The following is a 22,377-nucleotide window of genomic DNA, read 5'->3' as shown; positions in this document are numbered from 1 at the left end:
TGCTAAAAGGGTAAAACTTATACAACAGGAAAGGTGAATAATGCAAAAAGAAAGGCTTAAATATCTACAGGAAAGTGCAAATCACCTAGGAACTGTACAAAAGAAAATAGAGACAATGAGTTGTTCTTAATCAGTCAGAAAAATAGGGAACAGGAATGGTTTCCTTTAACCAATGTAATGATCTATATGCTTTGAAAGCTCGATTTTTTCTTTGTGCCATGAGCTCCAAATCACACAAAAAGTAATAATCAGGCTCAGAAGCTTCAATATGGCTTTCTTTGAAGGGATTCACAAGAAGTTCCAAGCATAATCTGGTTAGCTACGACATTTTTTGCCTTTACCTATGACGCCAATGTTTTCTCAAAACTCACAACACCTTCTGAACCAATTTTAAGATTAAATAAGTCTTAAGGGCAACACCAAATATCTATATGTCACCAAAAGAAGGTAGCCATAATCATTTAGCCAAAAAAAGAAGAAGGAAGAAGATAGCAATAATCTTTGTATCCTTAATAGTTCCCATTGCATGATCTCGCTTTTAGCTTTAATTGATGTGTGGCCCTAAAAAAAACACCTCAAATTTGTCAACTCCCTCTCTGAAGCTCTTGCATAAAATTGGAGTATTATATGCTAAAAGAAGGTTGGACAATGACTCCTTTTTGTTTCTATTCCCTACCACAAATTCCTTGACCCAATCTTCCCCGTTAATCTTTTGCACTAAGAGATTAAATTCCTCTATCATCAACATGAATAAGAAGGGCATTAAAGAGGGCTGCTGCCTTAACCTCTAGAGCTATTAAAGAAACATCTCATCAGTCATTTACAAGCATCGAGAAACTAATGAGACAACAATAAATCCAGTTTCTCCACCTCTCCTCAAAACCTTCTTCTCCATTCCATGCAACAGAAAAGACCACTTGACATGTCACATCTTCTCCATTTCCGGGTTAATGTCAAACCTAGAGTTTTGTTTTTGATGTGAGAGTAAATGCATTCATTGACTACTGAAAAAAATCAAGAATTTGACAGTCCCCAACAAAGGCATTCTGCAACTTGGGCATTGTATAACCTCCCTAAAACTGTCATCCTGCATTGCATAACCTCCCTAAAACTGTCATCTATCTTGAGGAATTAACTTTGACAATGATTTCATAAACACCCCAGACTAAGCCATTGGGCCTAAAATCCTTCATTTTCATTGCTCTGCGCTTCTTAGGCCTGTGAGCTAAAAAATACAACTCAATGACTAGAAGTGTGGAGTGTTTATCAAATCTTGGCGGGATATGCCCACTGTCCAAGCTTCCTTTGATCAATTTAAGCCTATTGAAATGATCTCCAGATTCTTGTGACTCTTTTCTGTCAGAATTTTTGTTGTGATTTTTTTGTTTTGATTGGATAATATAGGTCAGATTAATGCATAAGGGTTTATTTATCTTTGACCATCTGCACATCATTTGATTTGCTTTCTCTGTTAAGTCACAAGTTCAATTTTGCAGATATATGCTGCTTCTTTTTTTGCAATTCCTTTCGTCCGCTGGGTTTTCATTCGCAATAGAAATGCTGAAATAGAGAAGAGGAATCTTTCAAGGGAACAGCGTGCTCGAGCACTTGAATTGCCAGACCTTTCTTTGAGGCGGAAGGTACAAATAATAATCACCTATGATAATAGTTGTAGTTGACATTTCTGATCTTAATTTAGAAATCTTATTATGTGTATGTGATTATGTAAGTAACCTATATTTTGGTTATGTGAAATTTTCCTGGTGCAGTTGCCATGGAGGAATACAACATATGGTCAGTGCTGTAGATATTATTGACAAAAAATTATGGAAGCTTAGAAAGTATTAATTAGGTGAAGAGCAGATTCTTTGTCATGTAGATCCATATAATACAAAACTGACAATCAATTAGGTTCCTCCCTCTGATGGTAGACTATAAAAATTTTCAAGTCAAATAAAAAATCAGAAGCTATATTTTATATCATAATATTTTAGTATAATGAAGTCTTTCCACATTTTGGGTCAATCAAAAAGAAAAAACTATTTTCCATGTGCTAGTATTTCAATATAACGAAAAAGTGAAGCAACGTAGTGCACAGGGCTCTGGTCATTCTAGGATGTCGGGCATTCAGATGCCTTATCCCTTGTGAAATTACAGGAGAGGCTGCTTCCTTGGTCTGTAAATAATGAGGAAACTTCTGATCTCAGATTAACTTGAAATTTGCATTCAGGTTGCATATAAGGAATAGATAATTCAATTATCAGTTTTATGAAGAAGTCATCCGTATATCCTGATGTATCTGTTGTATATAGTCCTTGACAACCTAAAAGCTTTAGGTCTCAGGAGCCTAGTAAATATTGGCTGTCTTAGATTTGTATCCTCGCCAGCTCCAAATGTGATACATATATAATGATGGGTTGAAATTGCTAAGATCATTGTGTTCTGCTAACATCATTTTCACAAGGCTGTTTGCACTACCATAATCTATTTGGTTGCATTCTTAGTTCTTACCCTTTATGTACTGTAAATCTGTCTGTTTTGTTTCCATGCGATGCTTTCTGTTTCTTTGGTCTTCACGAACACCAAACTGTGCCATCTAAATGCTGAGAATGGGAAGAAAAAATTTGCCAACAAAATCCCTTCTGGCTAGGTAGGCATGATGGTAACCCAGAAGTATGTTGACCTTTAAATTGTGCAGTATTATGATTGAATTGTAACTCATGTCACTTCAATGGACTTAGCTCTTACAGCTTGTGCTCTTCCATGTCTAGTTTTTGGACTGCCACAAATTTCCTTTAGAATTACTTTGGCTATAGATATACCAAATTATGCATAATTAACCGCTTGCTTTTGTCTCTGCTCAGCTGCTGAGTGCTCGGGACATGTCCCAGAGAACGGTCATCGGACAGGACAGGATTGTCTATAGTACTGACAAGGACTTATTCGATCAGGACTACGAAGCACGAGAGTGGGATCGGAGATTCAAAGAGATTGAGAAGTCCGAATGAGAGGATATGACTTCATCATGTCCTTTCATTACTTATATCTTGGCTTCAACTGGTACAGAGGCAGAGAGAGCTGTATTATGGATTGTGCTTGCCTTGGAGAGAGAGAGAGATAAAGAGAGGGAAATGTATCAGTGTTGATATTTTCCCACCATTTATTATTATCTTTCAACACGAGGACACTGGGGGAAGATGGCAGACTGGCAGTAATAGCTGTGTATATGATGAGCATTGTCCATATAGGGTCCCTGGTCCCAAAAATGAAGGGCATTCAGTAATTTTTGATTCTGCTATGTAGCAAGCCAATTGCAGAAGCTCTATAATAACCCTCATAATGTTGTCAAAACATGCACTTTGTGATGAAAGGTGGGAATATTTCACGTTCTATCTGTTGCTAGCTTCTTCGTCTTTTCTTTTTAATGCATGGACACAAGATTAAGATGTGACATAGATATAGGTTGGTGATTGGCAAATTAAAATTTTTTTGGTCGGCCTCACCTAGTCATGGGTCAAACTTTCTTAGTGAGAGTTTATATATAAGTTTGTGTTTATTTGGAATTTGTAGTTTGTGAGTTTTTTTGTATAATATTTACAAATTTATTTAACACATATACGAAGGGTAAGAATTGTTAATTTTTATCATTATATAAGAGAGTATTTAAAAATGAATAATGATTTATTCAATACACGATAGTAAAATTATAATTTTATTTTAAAAGATAATTAATTCTAACTTATCACCTTCTTTTAGAAATGTCCCTTTTTTTAATACTATTTAGATGGTTGGGCAAGTCATGTAGGGACATTTTACTGTCTGGAAATGCAAATTAGGTCTCCATTTTGGGGGAAAAAAAATTATCCTTTTTTTATATTAAATTTTAGAAGAGGAAAAGGCTGGAAACTGGCCAATTTGTTCAGTAGTCTAGGCCCAGGTCCAGGCGCAGCAAAGCCCTAGTATCCCTCTGCATGTCGGTTTTGTGACTAAGTCCATCTTTAGATGTCCCTTTCTCCTGAACTTGAAGGCTAGGGTTTTTGTCAGGCCCTCGCTGTAGCGGGCTCTAGTATGAAGTATTTCAATTACTCACGGACAAATCATATTCGGTGAATTCCTTCTTGTTCTATCCATTCAGTACACTCCATGATGTTTACGATATTCAGTATCAATATCTTGGTTTCGCCAAGCCAACGGGCGCGACCTGTTTGGTTAAATGTCTCATCTGCACTCTGTATCGTAGGCCTCTCGATTTGATGGCGGGGTCTTTGAGCGAGGGTGGATATAGAAAAGCGTAATCAATCTACAATCGCTGGGATGGGTCCTCAGATGATTGCAGCAATGCTGGTGCTATTCATCCGATGGAATGTTTCCATCTCACATTTTTGGCTCAAATCTTTTCATCCGTGGCAAGTTTGATGGAGATTCGTAGAAAAGCTAATACTGGGTTTTCTGTTCATATCTTATGCGATCATCAGTTTCTTGGATGTATATGAAGGTGAGCCGTGCACGTTGTGTTGTGTCAAATGTGAAAAATATATAAAGGAAAAAGTAAAACAAGGGTTTTTGTTGCTATATTGACTCATCTGAAAAATTTTGCGTAATATGCTGAGGCCATAATCGGTTTATTTATGTCTTTGTAATAAGACAACAAAGAAAGTTAAGAAACCACCAAAGAGGGGGCAAATCCATACAAAACTCCCAACTGAATGGCTGGGGAGAAAGTAAAGGAAGAGATAATCAGCTGATTTGCGATGTAGAAAAATATACTGGCTATGTAAAACATGCCCTTCTATGTTGTTGTTTATCCTAGTTATTTGATTCTCATCTTCCATTAAGGTGGAGGGAGATTTAGGGCTGTGACTTAGAGGCTCTAGATGTCTTTGTTCTGTTTTTATTTGGATCATTGAGAAAGAAAATTGAAATTTTGTACATGAGCACCTGTTTCTTATGCTAAATGTCCTGTTACATGTAAATTGCACTTGTATCAAAGGCCCCTCTAGTGATAATGGAGTGGTATGAGCCAGGTGCATAAATGAAAACTGTTAAATCAGCAGCAGCCAGACAACTGCTCAGATGGAATCCACTGGTGAATGGTCAATGTGCTACTTGCCTACTAACTCCATCTTACATTTTGCACTTCTTTCAACAATAAGTAATAGTGGACAAAGCATAAGTACCTTGTCGTAACTTGATCCTGTGAGTTCATTGTTGAAATCATTTATTTTGTCCTTCAACTTTGATTGAAGAATGAAATACAAATAGCCTTTGAACAATTAAAGATTGGATGTTAGAATTGCTCAAGGACCATTTTGTTTTTGTACGCTGCCAGAATTGAACTGCAATGACCTTTAGCATTAGGAAAGATGAAATATATTAAATATGGTAAATAATTGGGAATGCGGATAATGCACATTTCTAAAATAATGTATACTTCTGAGGTAACAATGCTTTATGGATGAAGCAACAGCTTAGAAGTAACTTCGGTTCTTGAACACAAATAATTGTGTAAAACCTGACTTGGTTTGATCCTCTAACAACTATGTGATTAGTGACTATAATGATTGTTTCCATGACTATGTTTAGACATGCGTGGTTTTTTGTTTCAGTTCCACTTTGTTTTGGCTTGATTCTCCCGTTCATAAAGTTTTTCCCCATTACTGGATTATGAAGAACAAGTTGTTATCAGAAGAAGTTTGTACATCAGGATGAGGCGAGGGTTCAAGAAAATTTAGTGGATGGGCAAAGGCGTTGATCTGGTTTAAACGCGAGCCAAATTGCATGTCTGTGTTGCACAAGGCAAATAGGTGCCTACTTTTGGTTACTGTAAATTTTTCCACTCTACTTGGTTGTGGGGTTGCGTCATTTTGATGGATCTTTATTTAATGTTTATGGAACAGCCAGTGACCTGTTAAAACCATGTTATGTCATTCTCAATTAATTGTGTTCATTGAGACAGTTTTGGCAAAACTAGACTATCTATGACATCAGCTAAACATAGAATCAAATAATCCGATACAAGAAACAGCAAGCCGTTTGCAGCCTGAAAGGACGTAACTGTTCTAGGAAAGCTACACCTGTTGATGGAGTTACTCTGTTCATTCTGTAAGTCCTTGTGAAAACAAAGCATCAATAACCTTAATGGCACTGTTACCATCATGGCAGTTAAGGTCAGGTCAATAAACCCGATGAACAAGTTACTCCTCTTCTTCCTGTGTGTCATCCGAGGCTAAAAGATGATTAAGAGAAACCTTCAACTTCTTTGGCTTTGGTGGGTTTTCCATGGCTGTCTCGGTTTCATCTTCATCAGCCTTCCTTTTGATTGTTTCATCCTCTCCATCTTCTCCTTCATCTTGCCTAATTACGGGAGCCTCTGCATTTTCCTGTAATGACGGTTTTGAATGAGCCTCATTTGATTTCTGTGTATCATTCAAATCTCCTCCTTTGTTAGATTGCTTCTCCCCTTCCACCAGAAATGAGCGGACCTCCTCGCTGCTTGCAAGTTGAAGAGCGGTTTTTCCTGCTTTTGTCTTGGCACTAAGACTCGCACCTTTCTTTACCAAGTACTTGACTAGTTCCAGATGAGACCCTTGAACAGCATAGTGAAGGGCAGTCATGCCCTTGCGATTGGAAGCTTTGATGGAGACTCCAGAAGAAAGTAGTATTCGAACAACTTCCAAATGACCCTTCTGGGCTGCAAAGTGAATTGTGCCCATGTCATCCATAGCAGCTGCACCAACATCAGCCTTATTCTTGCAAAGATAGTTCACCACCTCTGCCTGCCCAGACCATGCTGCTAAATGTAGCCTAGGATCCATTCAGAACAAATTTGAAGTAAATGCCAAATATGAGATAAAAAGTAGCCATTAATTAGGTAAGGGCATTGCCATTGTCGCTATTACTGTTAAATGTTTTATTGCTTCTCCATTTGGGATAAGAGATAGGGTGCCACTGTCCCTCATTCAAATCAAAATAACAAAAATTGACTCGACCAATTATGGGTAGGGTGCTTGAGGAGTAAGGACTTTCCTTAGGAGCCGAAAGAGAAACGGAAGATAGAGGTAATTGGCCTGATCTCTAAAAGTATAGTTGAAAGAATGACCAAGTATGATCTGGCAACCACGAGGTTTATTTATTTTACAGGGTACATCTAAATATATCTTATTTTTCCTCCAGCCATCAGCACTGTTAAGATTGCTCAAATGGATATGGCAAAGAAACGTATAGCACAGCTTTTTACCAATCAATTCACTGCATAAGTTGGCTTAACTAAGTGCGATTCAAACTATGAAACTGGCATAAAGACACGGAACAGGGGTATTATAAGCAGCGTGATACAAGCACGCTAAAATCATAAGGCAGACAGCACAAGGCAGACAGCACATTATGACAAATAAATCAACAGATACACGAAAATAAAAATAGATCATTACGCGTTTTATGTAAGAAAGATAATCGAAATAAAATTGTTCATTTCCTATGCTTTTGAGGCGGAAATAGGGGAGAATCAAAAGCCTAAATGTCTCCCTTTATGCCAGTTTCAAGGAGGTTCCGTCGGACAGAACCTTGTTTGGTAACAAAAGGGTTGAGCAATTGAACGCCTTCCTACAAATTCAACCCATCTTCCCCCATGCTTACCACTATTTTTTGTTTGTTTACGATAATAACCTGTTTACCACTAAATCTAATAGGCACACATCTTGATATGATGTTCAAGCAGGATAGGAGGATAGAAATAGAATTTGGCGATTGTCCCCCCCCCCCCCCCCCCCAAAAAAAAAGATTTAAGCCTGCAAAATAAGTTGGTTATCTTTGTTAAATATTGAATTAACTAAAGGATAATCAAATACTTAAAGACAAACTTGGAAGGGAATATGGGCGTCACTACTGAATTATAACCCATTCTGTTGAATTACTTGGAAAAGAGTGGACAATTTCCTGGAAAACATTGTTATTGTGTTACTTTTGCTCTTTCTATGTTATTTTGAGGCAGTTATTATTTTTAATTTTGGGGAATTTCTTGTAACCCGCATTAAGAGTGACCCAAGGGCAGAGGCAGGACGACCAGTATAGCACCCCCTTGAGCGTGACCAAAAGGTCCTTCTATCGCTAAAAAATATTCAGTTTGAGCCATAGTTATTGCCAAGAAGGTAAACCCGTCACTTCCTAGCCCCACCAACATGCATAGTGGTGGGACCCATGCCTTGCACCAGGATCAAGGTCTACTTCCCACAAGCAGGTTTCATGTTTCAGAATCAATCCCTTAACCCAGGGAAGTGAGGGAGACCTCTCTACCATCTGGGGTACCACCTTGGTGGTAGGAAACTTCTTCTCTAGTAGTTTGATACGGAATTAAGGATTCAGCTATTTCATTCATATCATGTTGATGAAAGTAACTCCCGTCAAACAAAATTATATAGACCAACTTCAAACAATTCAAAGGTTTTTCTATTCTTGTTATAGAGTTATAAATTCTACCTGTGCATCAAGTAATCTCCTCATACTTCTAGTGTTGAAAATATTAGTCCTAATCACAATCAGTTCCAAGTCTAAATAAAGGACAATAGTTGCATTAGCTAGAATGTGTGAAAATTGTTGAATTTTTTCAACATGGATTTTAGACAAAATATTAATCTGCTGGGCATACCTCTCCTAGTGATGTGTAGTACTACCCAAGTGAAATGAAAAAATTCAAAGCCACTACATTGATGCTTGGATATAATGTTAAATTTCCAACGATTCTCACATTTTCACAGACAAATGGGTGCAAATAAGTTGGTTCCATACCAGATGCTGGGGATTGAATCATTGAATGTTAGAACTTTGACAAAGAAATTTATTAAGTTAGCAGATGTGTTAATCAAGAGAATAATCAATATTATTTGCTTTAAAAAGATGAGATGGATTAGTGAGAACTAAGAGGGCTAAAATGTTGGTCGAATCAAGATATAAACTTTAATACTCAAGAAAGGAATGTATGAATAGTGGTAGATATTCAGGGTAAGACTCAAAGATGAATCGGTAAGGATAAAGAGATTAAGGGATGGAATTTTTCAGTTAGAATAGACTTCAAATAATGTCAATATATATGCACCAAAAGTTGGACACAGAGAATGATAAAGACAGAATTCTGAAAGATTTAGGTGGGTTGTTGTAAGGAATACCTAAAGGAGAGAAGATTATACATGAGATGATTTAAAGATCATGTGGGCAAAGAAGTTACTGGGTATAGAGATATGTACGGACATTATGGCTTTGAAGAAAAGAAAAATCAGAAAAAAAACCATTTTTTAATTTTGCCACAACATATAATCTTATCATAGCTAATACCATGTCATGAACCTAGGGTTCATAACAAGTTTAAGAAGTAATTGGGGAGGAATTGAATTCAAGAAGAAATCACAATTGAAATAGAACTGAGAACAGAATGATTGGAGAGGGAAATGGGGGGAAGAAATCAGTAGAAAGGGGGAGAGTAGCAGAGAGAAACGAGAGGGAGATTTGGAGAGAAATGTAGAGAGAAAAATGAAAGATTCAATATCAATTCAAGCATATTTCTCTTCTCTTACAATTGGCCTTTTTATAGACATAGTAGCTAGCTGCTTAACTAATTTTTAACAGCATCCTAACAGCACCCACGTGCTTCTAACAACTTATAAAAATATCTTAACAAACCATTGCAACCCTATTACAATGATGCCCTTCTATTATTCTTTGGGTCATGACACACCATGTTCAAGAAATGAGATGAATGTTTTGTCACACATAAAAATGACTTACCAACTACCCAAGTAGACTTTTTCTCATGAAAAAAAAAGCGTGTATGTTATGAGGGGGAAAAAGAAAAAGAAAGATCACTCATATAGTAAGGATTTTGAGGTTATACCAACAAAGTACCTTACCACTCAACATAGGCTTATGGTCCTTTACATCCATATCAAAAAATAAAGACGACAAAGTGCCTGGTGTATGTTATTTGCAGATCATATTATCTTAGTAAATGAAACAAAAAATGTGCTGAATACAGAGCTCAAATTATGAAGGGATGCCTTCGAATCCGCTTCAAGTCAAGCGATCCAATATAAGAAATGTAAGCTTAGTCAAAATAAAAGTGTGGATGATGTTGTTTTGAGACTTAAGGATCAAATTATTCTTACAAAAAAATAGTTTTGATCAATTATTCAAAAAAGAACAAATAAATTATTAAATAGGTTAATCCCCAAATCAAGGTAAAATGGTTAAAGTGCAAAAGTATTTTTATCATTTTATGCAATTTTAAAATCCTTCAGGGCTTCCCGCACCGCGCGCGGGGGGGGGGGGGGGGGCGTTGGGGTTGTTCTTTTAGACAATTATAAGACCAAATTTGTTGTATGTCATGAAATATGAAATATTATACAATAAATGCTAACATGTGCAAAATACAAGTAAAAGGGTAGACATATTGATGAGAAGAGTAGATAAAATGAAGAAATTCATAGCAAAGAAAACTTGGTAAAAACCTCTTAAACATGATATCAGATATAATAGTTTTCAAAAGAACACCATTCAAAAATGATTGGAGAGCTAGAACATATGATTAACTCCCTAAGTGGTATCAAGGCTTACAATAATGGGGAGGATATTGTCATATAGAATAGAGTTGAAGCTTCTTGATCGCTTCTTTAAAGACATGACCTCGTACTAAATGCAAGTACCAAGGTTGACTTACTCATCCCAACTTTGATTTAGAACTCGAGAAAGTCAAGCAATCACAACAACAGCACAAATGAGCATCTACGAATGCAAAGCAGAAGAAATACAAAACAGAAGTTTTAATGGTGTTATATTATATCTTATCCACTGAAATTTTGCTCAAATTTTTTTGGAATCGACCTCTCGAAACAGAAATTATACAAAACAATCACCTAAACAACCCTCAAGATAATGGAAAAACGTCTTATACAGAAAGGAGCTGGACGCTATAACTACTAAAACCATTTTCCAACCAAACCATCACAATGAAACATTGAGGAACAATCAATACCAACAAGAAGCAGCAGCAAACACCCTATGAAATATCCAGTTGCAGTTTATCTTGTTCCAAGCTACAAATCAAAATTAACCCAAAACGAAACGTAAAATAAAGAATTAAAAAAACATAACCAATTATCTGAGTATTATCCCAGTAATCCGTTGACGAGCACCAATATTCGAGTCCTATCACTAGGGTTCTGGTTTAGTTTCCAGAAGGAAACAAACTCATCACAACTAGACCCCAAATTTGGTAAAGAAAGTACCAAAATTTAGGGTTTTGTGCAATCCCAGCAAGCCCTTATAGCAATCCGACAATACTCGGTTCAAAATTTCCAAGAACAATAAAGTCATCAGCAGATTATACACAAATTCACACACAAACATGCACAGCTATGAAAGAATAAAGAAGCAGAGAGAGAGAGAGAGAGTACGGGGTTCTGGAGTGCTTATCTCTGGAGTTGATTGCCAAGGGGTTGGAGCTACATATTCTCTGGACCGCCGCGAGGTCGCCTGACCTGGCGGCAGCGTGAAGATCGTCGCCCATATTCAATTATTTTGGAGGTTTGGCCATTCTTCTCTTGCTCTGGTACCGGAGAGAGGTCGGAGCTCCTTTGGATGTATCTTTAGAATTTGAAGTGAATGCAAATCCAAGTTACCCACTTCTTAAATATCGATTTGGTTTACAATAAAATAATATAATTGATGAATTCAACTCAATGTCTGTGCTTTCCTTTCCAGATTGAAATTTTACAAGTTAATTAATGAATGATAAACTGAAAAGATCTTCATCTCATCACTTTTTAAAGAAAGAAAAATAATCTTTTATTCAATTTCTTTCAATTTATAATTTGATTCTATTTTATTACTAAATCTCTCCCACCAAACACAATTATAACTATAATTATTATTATTTTAAATAAATATTAAAATATGAAAAAAGAAGAAAAAAAAACAAATCGCTTCATAATTTGGAAGCTTTTCTAAAATTTAATTGAGTTCATTTATCCTTAATGGAATCAATTAAAAGCTTGAAGTTTAAAGCAAAAATCAATAAGAAAAATGTTATTGATACATCATTATGTACATCTTAAACTATATAATGATATACCAATGTCTAAAATGCCCTCACCCAAAGCGTCGTGAGGAGCAATAAAATGAAGAGTATGTATGTCATTTATATATTTTGTATAGCTCAAAATGTACATAAATGATATACAAATAACATGATCTAATTAATAAATTTGTTTTAGTAAGTTGAGGGAGGGGTTAATTAGAAGAATAATGATGCGACATCAGCGTCTATTTGTTAAAACTGAAATGAATGTTACTTCACTTAAATAAATTCGTTTCATAATTTGTTCTTTTTGTATAACCATCTTTCAGTCATATCTGTAAAGAGTATAATTTCCCTCAATAAAATTACTTCCGTAGAGTTGCCAGCATATCTTGCAAGTTTCAATTTCCCCAAGCCAACAAAAGAACAAAGTAGAAGTTGGACCTTGTAGTTGTCATTCTTCAAATCTCCACCAGCAAGCAATGCAATCTGGCCATTAGATATTCTCGATTCAAGAACCATGAATGCAATTCATGAATTAGGTAAAAAAAAACAGTGTCCACTCTATGAAGCTTATCTTGCTTGCAAGCACACTATTTTTACATTCAAACCCATGACCTTTCACAACCTTACTGCGAGTACCAAGGCTCCACCTTATGAATGAAACGAGCTAATAGCTAAAAATTCAACCATTGCCTGACACGTGATAGAAGATCTATTTGGCAGAAGCAGCATGGGCTGTCAAACTGATGCAAATGACCTCAAAGTTCTTCCTTCCCATGAAACTATGTGCTAAACCTTTATCCCAATAAGTGGGTTCCCTACATAAATTCTAGATCACTGGTTATTTTTATCCCCCATCTTAATCTTGTATCTTGTGGACACCAATTCACTATTTCTCAGAATAGGCATACAAAATTCTAAACTTGGTTATACATGGCTGAAGATAAAACACAACAGTAAGTTCAATAAAACATGATAAGAAGCATCCTTTTCAGTGCATGTATCTTACCGTTACTGTCATACTAACCTTCCATCAAAATAAGCACCAGTAGTAAAAAAAAAAAACAATTTAGAACCACTTATTTGTTCCATTTACTGGTAGAGCACGTTATAAGCCTCATCCCCACAGCAACATAATGGATACAATTGAGCATCTTGCTTTCAGCCTATGTGCGGCGTTTCTTTCGGAGTCTGCATCCATTGTGGGGCTTCCGAGTGGTATCCTCAATGTATACTACAGGATTTCTGTCGCCTCGTGAATGGGTATAGCCCTCTCGGAAGCTCAGGATTGCTTGTTTCTTCTTCTTGAAGTGAGTAAACCCATTCACTTTAACCACAACAGATTTCAGTCCTAAATTTCTTGCTAGTCGACCGACATGTTCTGCAGTTGCTTCAGCAGCATATCGAGATAGTTTTGGCCCTCCCTTCATTTCAGACAAACATCCTGAGGAAGCCCCAACCTTTTTGTTCCCCGTAGAATCAGTCACACTAACAAAAGTGTTGTTGCGCATCAGCTTTATATGGACAATATCTGCATTGTGCTCAACGCCATACTGGCCAAATGAAGAGCCACCCACTGTGTCCCTTCCACCTCTCTCCATAATTCCCCTCGCGAAATCCATGGATCTAGAATTTCTGCCAGTCTCAAACTCCTTGTGATCTGAAGAATGCACAAAACACCTAAAACTCAATGCACTGTGCGGAGAAACAGTTTCATTCACTTTCAGAAAACCCAATTTTGCACCCAAATTTCCCAATATTTGAGGCACAAGATTGATATTAGATGATGCTCCAACATTTCTATGAAGATAAGAACTGCCTTTCAGATCATCCAAACCTGCAAAAGCGACAAGAATTTCATCACTAGCCAGGTTGACACAATTTCTCGACAGCAAATCCAAACAAATAAAACTTCCCCCAGTAATGCATCAACTGCTCAAATGGGGTTCCCAGAAATCCTCATTAGCATCCCCCATTGAAGTCTTTCATAATATCAAGGTAGAAACATTACATCCTCAGGACCATTGAAAATAAAATCATCCATATTTTACTTGCAAAATCCAAACGCACCAATTCATTACCCTACATAGAAAAAATAACCAGCCTCCTCGGGCATGAACACAAAGCTAATTTACGTTGCAAGCGAACATCAACTTCAATGCCGCCAGCTCAATTCTAGTGCTAGACATTTTTCATTTGTCTATAATTCATGTTTAAAAATAAATAAATACAAAACAGAGTAGAACCATAAATTTCACAGGCAGCTCACACACTCCATGTTTAGGACAAAAAGTTCCTCCATTGCAAAAGCATGTCTCGTCTTATACATAATTAGTAGTCTCTCCAAATTTCTACGTCGAATAACGTAATTTTCTCTTAGGTCAAATTATTAAAGTAGGTTCCCTCTACACACTAAAAGGCAGCAACCTATCTCAACGTTGGGCACTCTGCTCTGGCTACTAGGCGAACACCCAAGGAAAAAAAAAAGCCAGGTTGTAGGCACTTGTTTCTCGCATTTCAAGCCGAACAAATGAACCATTGCTTAAAAACCAAACTTAGGCTTCGAACCTATCTAGCTCCCAAGAATATCATTATCAATATATTGAAAAGAAAAGGAAACGAGCAGAACCCAAAATGGCAGATAGAAACATATATAAACAAAGAGTTGATATAGACAAGATACGAATTTATGATTTACACTTGCCTCGAACACCATGGATTTGTGAGCGATCCGAGTTACTGGATTCACAAAAGAAGGAACTCAAGGGGCCTTCAGATCTGCGGTTGAAGACCACAACAGCTCGATCCAGGAACCTTGGCCGGCTCGATAATCGAAGCATGGCTGGGTGAGTGATCCTGGAGGGAAGGGTTTCCAGATTCTGCCTACACCGTCCGTCTTAACCAGAGGGGGAACGCTTCCTAGGGTTTTAAGGAAGTGGAGACAGAAGGCGGATGAAAAGAAATTATAAATTAAATTGTTAACTTAAAGGGTATTATCTATTTTATTATAAGTCAAAAAGGAAATTTGTTCCATTATATTTATACGGTAATATTTAATATTTGAAGTTTAAAAATTATTTAAACTTAATATTTGTTATAAGTGAATCACTAACCATTGTTAGTGAAATTAACCAATGACTCACTGTAACTATGAAATTGACTTATTTTTTAAAGGTTAAATATTAACTTAGTAATATGAATATATCATCTTTTAATTATAAATACATGAAACTAAATATAAATCAATAGATTTGGACCGTTCATATTACATATAATTAGATTTGGATTTGAGTTTTAAACAAGATTTGAAATTGATAAACTTAAAAGAGTAATTTTAGGGTACAATGTAAATATTAATAAACTTTTGTGTCTCTTCATTCAAATTTCCGTCTTTGCTATTTTAACTTTTTTTTATTTACGTTTTTATAGCATGGATCACCATTTAGTTATAAGATTAGTGTTATTGCTAATTATATAGTTTTAATGAGGATAATTTATTGGTAATATATCACAATAAAATTAATATCATTATTACAATGTTCATGTGTAAACATATTTTATTTAAGACCAGTTTAGATGATACGAAATTTGAATTATAAAATACTGATTATAAGTATCAAAAAATATTATAAATTAACTATATAACATGTGAGTTAGTCTTTCACTCGAGGTTAAATGTCAAACACATTTGATTAACATACATAAATAGTGTTTGTTAATTAAGATATAAAAAAAATATATAAAAAAAAAATTATTTCAAAATTTTATCTTTTTTAATGTATTTATTAAACTTATTTAATAACTTTAAAAAAAAAAAATTAAGTGACTTCTTATCTATTAATTTTTAAACATACTTATATCTCCTCCCCTTCAATATAAAAATATCTTGAACTTTGCTAGTACAAAAAAAATGACTCATATTTTCTAATGTATTTTAAAAAATTTAATAAATATTTTAAAATATTTTTCAATCTTATTTTGATCATTCTATATTTTAATTTGAAAAACATTCTAATCTTATTTTAATATAATCTTATTTTACTCATTTTAACAAACGCTATCATAATAACAAGTTTACATTTATAAGTCTTTGCAAAGCATACATCACTACAACAACAATATACCAAATTGACTACATAAGATCCGCTGCATAAATTGTAACTTTTCATCCATTTATATCCATTGCCTATCTTCTATAAGGTCCATATCATTTTATTTTATTTTTACAAACAGTTTTAAGATGCATTCTCCGTAATCTGGTTTGAGTATGTGACAAATGCGATGGTTGTGGCATGATAATGGCTCTCCAAGGCTCTCAGCTCTGCCTGCAAAGCGGAGGCTTCCCTTGAATTGTTGTCCCGCTGCAGCTTGCATTTTGAACATCATCATGCTTCTCTGGCATAATTTGATGACAAAATTGCAAGGAAAGCATGGCTGAGAACAGTACTATTCTTGCCAACAACCAACAGTATGTGCTCTTGATAAACATCTAAACAAAGCAACATATACGAAAGGTACCATAGACTTCTTGTTCTGCATTGGGATCTTTCTGAAAGCTGGATGAAGACACAATGACGATGATGATATTTCTTGCATTGGCAGCTTGCGCGATTTGAGTATTGAGTTCTATGCAGGTGACGAGGAACGGGATTACTTACTGAATTAAGGATTCGGTATTCAGTACATGAGCAGCACCATGAAGCTCTGGGAGGTCGGCACTTTTGGAGAACTTGAGCCATCTCTTTCTTTCTAGGTGTTTTAGACAAGGCTGCATTGCTAGTCCAACAACAACAGCAATGAGGCTTATGAGAAACACTTTGAGTGAAGAAAGAGCCAACACAACACAGATTAGTATGGTTGGAGGAATGCACATTAGAATGGATCCAATTGTTCCTACGGGAATCTTGTAAGGGCGAGATGCAGCTGGGTATTTCCTTCTGAGCCTTACAAATGCTATGAACTCCAACACCATTCCAAAACAATATAAGAAGTTTTCTGCAGCTACGATTTCTTCAAAGCTCAGCCATGAAAGCAAAATCACTCCGGAAGCTGAAAATAGAATCCCAACAAGAGGAGTTCCATAGCGGGATCTCTTGGCAAAGAACTCCGGAAGCATCCCTCTTTCTGCCATCCCAAGAAGTTGAAAAGAATCGCTGCTCATTTCAGCCAAAAACATCCCCATATTTGACATTGCAGCAGCACCTTGAATCCAAATTCTCAACCATACTCCACCCACCATCTTTGCTATATCTGAGAAATACCCGTCAGTCCATAAGTCACGGTCAAGTGGTACAGCTCCTATACCAATGAGTAAGGGAAAGAAATACCCACAAACAACTAGGATCAAAGCATAGAACAGAGCGTTTGGCAGAGTCCTCTTCGGATTTTCCACCTCTCCTGCTAGTGTACTTATTGAATCCCAGTAGTTCAAATTCCAAAATAGTGTGTTTAGATACAAATTCCAGTCAACGCTGTGTAAATCAACCACTAACCATCTTGAAGGCCTTAATTTTGGGATTGCAATAAGTCCCATAACTACAAAGGGAAGGAGTGAGAGAGCTCCCAACAGAACAGCAGCCCACCCCACAATGGTTAAACCCCTATAGTTCATCAGAGTGAGGAGAGCAGTCAAACCCAATGTTGCTAGAACCCTTGGGTAACCACCGGCTAATGCCGGGATGGATGATTTCAAGTAGTCAAGAAACAAAACCGGGTAAAGAGCATTGTCAATGACCCCACTCAGCCATTTCAAACAACCTTGTTGAAACCCCCAAAAGTCCCCCAATGCAGATGAAACCCAAACCACATAGCCACCGTCCTCTGGGAACATGGTACCCATCTCCGCAGTAATTAGGGCCTCCGGCACACTCCATATGAATGGGAAAACCAAGAACCCAATAAGGGCTAGAAGAGGGCCAGCTGCATTGACAGTGTCCTCAATCCCAAATGGCCCCCCTGAAACCTCATAGAAGATGAGGAAAACAAGGGGCAGTACTGAAATTTTCCTAGCATTAACAACCCTAGGAGAAGGATCTTCACTAGTCCCCAGATAGGATTCACTATTCGGTTCTTCCATTGCAATGGAAGATTGCCTATTACCTGTGTTCTGCAAGTTTTCCATTCAGAACCAAATTCTTAAATTCTAAAAACCAAATAAAATTTGAATGAATCCTCACCCGCGAATCAAACAGTTTTTAGTCCAATCAATAGATTCAAAACGCAGGAATTTCTAGCACAGATAACAGCTAGGGTTTTTCTTGCAGAGTTGAAATAAGCAAAAGTTCAGTGAAAAACAGTATGGGTGGGTTCAATAGCATCTCCCAGAACTGAAATAAACCGAAAAAGGCACTTCTGATCCATGACAGTGATAAAAGATGTCTACTGTATGAAATTTGATTATATATGGAAAAATCACTAGGCAAGAACAAAATAAACCCGCAGTATCAACTTGAATCAAACAGGGAAAGAGGGGCAAACCGACCAATAAAGAAACCCAACTCTATTGGGATTGTTAACAGCTCCAACCCACAGAATAAACATCCATGTTGAGAGGGGCTTAAGATTCAGGGGTGGGTTTGTGAGAGAGCCAGAACAAATGCCCATTTAAAGGGCAAACCGAGAGCGACGTGCCATGCTAAATGATAGCGATGAGCGATAAGACAAAAGAGGAGAGTTCCAAGAACTAGGAAGGGTGAGAAATCATTGGAAAATGCTATTTGTAATACAGAAACTTGGTTACAGAAAATATACAGGGATGATATGTCGCGAAATATTATGATATTTTGATATCAAAATATCGTGATATTTTGAATTCATCCCCTCCTCTCTCTCTCCCTCTTTCCCTCGCCATTGCAACCTCACCTGCAGTCGTTCTTCGCCTCCGCCTGGTCTCGTCGCCGCCTCGCCTCGCCGCTGCAACCTCCGCCACCTCCCCCCGTCGCCTCTGCCGCCTCGTCTCGCCGCTGCCTCTGTCGCTGGAGCCGACGGTGTGAGAAAGAGAGCGAGAGAGAGACAGAGGGAGAGAGAGATGCTACATTTGGGGCATTTGGATTATTAATTGCAGGGGCAAAATTGATATTTTGGTTGCCCTATAAATTTTTCTATAAGATTTGTTCTGCACAAATAGCATGACCCGAAATCCTTTGACTCAATTTGCAAGCGAGGCATATGTTACTTAAAATTATTGTCTTACGCAATTCTCCACAGTTCGTATATTCAATTTTACTAGAAAAAGTAGATTTTATTTTATTACGTAGAATAAATAATCGAACTCACAATCTATTAGTGATAATTTCATCTTATCGTGGTCCAACCATTTGATATGTATTCTAAAAATATAAGACATATGTTAGTTGTATATTAACGAATACATTTTAGATTATACATATATTTATAAATAATTAAAATATTTCTCGCACCTTATCGTCTTAAATAAATGATATTTTACTTATACACCTCACCATAAGACACGATAAATATTTTGATTATTTGTGAATTTATGTAATTCAATTATTTTCCTCTACAATATACTTAATCCAATATCAATAGAGATAATTAACACAATTTAGAATATACATACAACTCAATAAATGAGGTATTACTTATTAACATTATTCTAACTCAAAGTACTAAAATATTTCTTAAATTTTTAAGTTTATGAGTAATGTTAAGATTAGATGGTGCCATTAGTCATATGTTATATTTTTATTAAAAAATATATTAGACAAAAATGATAATAATATATAATTTTTTTAATGACACCCATAACGGTTATAGTTATGACTTTTATTTTATTTGTATTTTTATTTTTTTTAAAGAAAGAAAATTCAGAAAACTGGGCGATGGACCCGAGGGCTGAGCTAGTGGCCGACAGTAGCCAATACGGATGGGAATTACTAAATAAATATGAATTATTGGAAGTTGTGAAAAAGGAACTTTGTGATTATATAATAATGTTTGTGACCATATTAAACATGCAGTGGCCGACTCCTCTTACCACTATTGAGTCGTAAATCAAAATAAAATTAAGGCTTTTTAGTAAAACTAATATTCACCACGTGTTAGGCCCATGATGCTTTAGAGTCCCATTCAGTTTTTAAGAATATTTTTTAATTTTTAATTCTAATTTTATAATTAAAGATATCCTAAATTTTAAAAAGTTATAGCATTTATTTTTTAATTTTAATTATTTAACAAAAACTTTTGATGCCGTAAAGGGCACCACGTGCGGATTACAATCAGGAAGAATGCGCACGTGGATGATGTGCATAAAACAAATGGATTAATTGCATTACAATTAGAAAGAATGTACAGATTAAATGTATAAAAATCTTTTTCTCGACGTAGACATACAAAGACTGTGTGTGGGATGAGAAAGGTGTTAGATATGAACCCTGAATATCAATTTTAATGACATAAACGGAATCGATTTTGTAATTTTTTAAATATTATTTAAATGATAAACTTATATTTTATTTAAATTACAATATAGTTTAAATTATAAAACATATATTCATTAGTATAATAGGGAGTGGATATAATTCTTAAGAGTTAAGAATACGAATTACGGATAATTCATATTTCATTATACTATAAACATGTTCATGCTCGTAGAATTCGTAATCTGGATAATAACAACTCATAAAGGCCAGCACATCGTCTTCTTTCTTATTCAGTATGAGATACTGAAAAATAAGGTTGGTGAATCTCATGTCATTCTGTATGAGATATAGAAGGAATATGAGTAGGTGCTCGTTACAAGAACGAGTTTACTGAACGAAACTGTTAACATTAAATCACATGGGTTTATTTCTCACGAGTCAATGATTTAATGTTAACTGCGATTGTGCAACTAGTCCTTGGATCTAAGATGACATGGATATCTATGTATTGATGAATTAGAATATCAGCAATATTATATGGTTTTTCTAATAAAAAATAATCATACGTATCTATGTGTCTGATTCAGTGATACATGAGGTATGTGTGCATCAAATATAGAATCTATCACCTCGAGATTTATGAGAAATATATCCTATGCGATCCAGTAATCACTTGACGATAAATCCTTGGTCGAGGTAATATGACGATGGAATTTGTTTCATAAGGGTTGTATCATAATTAGTCGAGATTGATTTTGAATTTGGCATATGACGAGATAAAGAAATTCGACCTACTGACCATGATCTCATATCTTGTCAGGATATAAGATGATAGCAGGACTATATTGCAGGGTAACGTAGTAAAATGTTCACAATGCCCGCTTCACAATAAATTGGGTAATCATGATATATTAGTAGATGTCATTCATGATTTACGAGAATTAATCGTTGATTATTCTCGTTGCCAATTTATTTGTGAACCTAGAAAGTCTCATCCAAAAGAAATCACTTTCAAAGAGAATATGGATAAATTAGTAATTTTATAATTACTAATTATAGTGCATTTATTTATTAGATAAATAAGAATAATTAAATAATTATATTATGAATATAATTATTTAATCATTAATTGGATTGAGCCTTTTACTAGCACATTGGGTTTGATCCGATGGCACTATCGGATTCAAATTAACACAATTGGTTTGAGCTTGGTCCAATAACATTAAATGGATTGGGTTTGAGAAGCCCAACCGATTTAATAAATAGGGTTAATGAAACCCTATATATATAAAAGCTCTCAATCTCTTTATTTTAATCACTTGATAGTTCTTGAATCACTTGAGTATTGAGAGAGTTTTGAGAGTTGTGTGTGAATCTAAGGAAGTGAGTTAGAAATTTTTGAGAAAAATTTCTTTCACTTCCATTTCTCTTGATATTTTTGTATAGAAGTGATTTTGGGTGGACCGACTCGGCATCCTACACTTGGAGAATTTTACGACGGGAAACCTAACAGTGAAATTAGATTTTATTAAAGATGTAACCTTTTATTTTTGCTTTCAATTTATAAACCGTAATTTCTAAAAAATGGGATATCTATAAACTAAATTTTAATTCCGCTACGCATATATGATAAGATCTATGTAATCCCAATAGAAGGGTGGGCCACATGCGAATTATAATCAGAAAGAATGCGCACGTGGATAATATGCATAAAACAAATGGGTTAATTGCATTACAATTAGAAAAAATGTACAAATTAAATGTATAAAAAGAAAAATTTGTTTGCGTCGAGTTTACCCGATGTAGACATATAGAGAGTATGTGTGGGATGATGAGGGGCACCGGGGGGGGGTTGGGGAGGAGGCATGCTCTTCTTCTAATTTTATCTGAGTCGAACAAATATTATGTTGTTTGATATGAATAATATAA

General features: G+C 35.7%; 4 protein-coding genes and 1 non-coding gene across 5 annotated transcripts in view; 2 read left to right on the top strand and 3 right to left on the bottom strand.

The window, feature by feature from the left end:
* The window catches only part of LOC127786927 (uncharacterized protein At5g03900, chloroplastic), a 30,265-nt gene extending 26,875 nt beyond the window's left edge, over positions 1-3,390 (top strand). The window contains exons 12-13 of the mRNA XM_052314708.1: positions 1,497-1,640; positions 2,865-3,390. Coding sequence (XP_052170668.1) covers positions 1,497-1,640; positions 2,865-3,008 — 288 coding nt within the window. The 3' untranslated portion in view covers positions 3,009-3,390. The remainder of the gene's footprint in view (positions 1-1,496; positions 1,641-2,864) is intronic.
* A 1,583-nt stretch (positions 3,391-4,973) lies between these two features.
* On the top strand, positions 4,974-5,132 carry LOC127787743 (small nucleolar RNA snoR143). The gene has a single exon (XR_008020208.1). It is a non-coding gene; the product is annotated as a small nucleolar RNA snoR143 (small nucleolar RNA).
* An 824-nt stretch (positions 5,133-5,956) lies between these two features.
* On the bottom strand, positions 5,957-11,661 carry LOC127814196 (uncharacterized). The gene is made up of 2 exons (XM_052355530.1): positions 11,442-11,661; positions 5,957-6,804 (listed from the first exon to the last, which is right to left on the bottom strand). Exons 1-2 carry the CDS (start codon positions 11,552-11,554, stop codon positions 6,195-6,197), a joined length of 723 nt encoding a protein of 240 aa, XP_052211490.1. The 5' UTR covers positions 11,555-11,661; the 3' UTR covers positions 5,957-6,194.
* A 1,344-nt stretch (positions 11,662-13,005) lies between these two features.
* LOC127814195 (probable ribosomal protein S11, mitochondrial) lies at positions 13,006-15,019 on the bottom strand. Its single transcript, XM_052355529.1, has 2 exons — positions 14,772-15,019; positions 13,006-13,904 (listed from the first exon to the last, which is right to left on the bottom strand). Exons 1-2 carry the CDS (start codon positions 14,905-14,907, stop codon positions 13,234-13,236), a joined length of 807 nt encoding a protein of 268 aa, XP_052211489.1. The 5' UTR covers positions 14,908-15,019; the 3' UTR covers positions 13,006-13,233.
* A 1,169-nt stretch (positions 15,020-16,188) lies between these two features.
* On the bottom strand, positions 16,189-18,764 carry LOC127814194 (probable polyamine transporter At1g31830). Its single transcript, XM_052355527.1, has one exon. The coding sequence runs from the start codon at positions 18,186-18,188 to the stop codon at positions 16,722-16,724; it is 1,467 nt and encodes a 488-aa protein (XP_052211487.1). The 5' UTR covers positions 18,189-18,764; the 3' UTR covers positions 16,189-16,721.
* Positions 18,765-22,377: the final 3,613 nt, after the last annotated feature.

Source organism: Diospyros lotus, chromosome 12 (genome assembly GCF_014633365.1).
Source record: "Diospyros lotus cultivar Yz01 chromosome 12, ASM1463336v1, whole genome shotgun sequence".
Classification (NCBI taxonomy): Eukaryota; Viridiplantae; Streptophyta; class Magnoliopsida; order Ericales; family Ebenaceae; genus Diospyros; species Diospyros lotus.
Note: the sequence above shows the minus strand (reverse complement) of the source record. Positions and strands in the feature narration are given on the sequence as shown.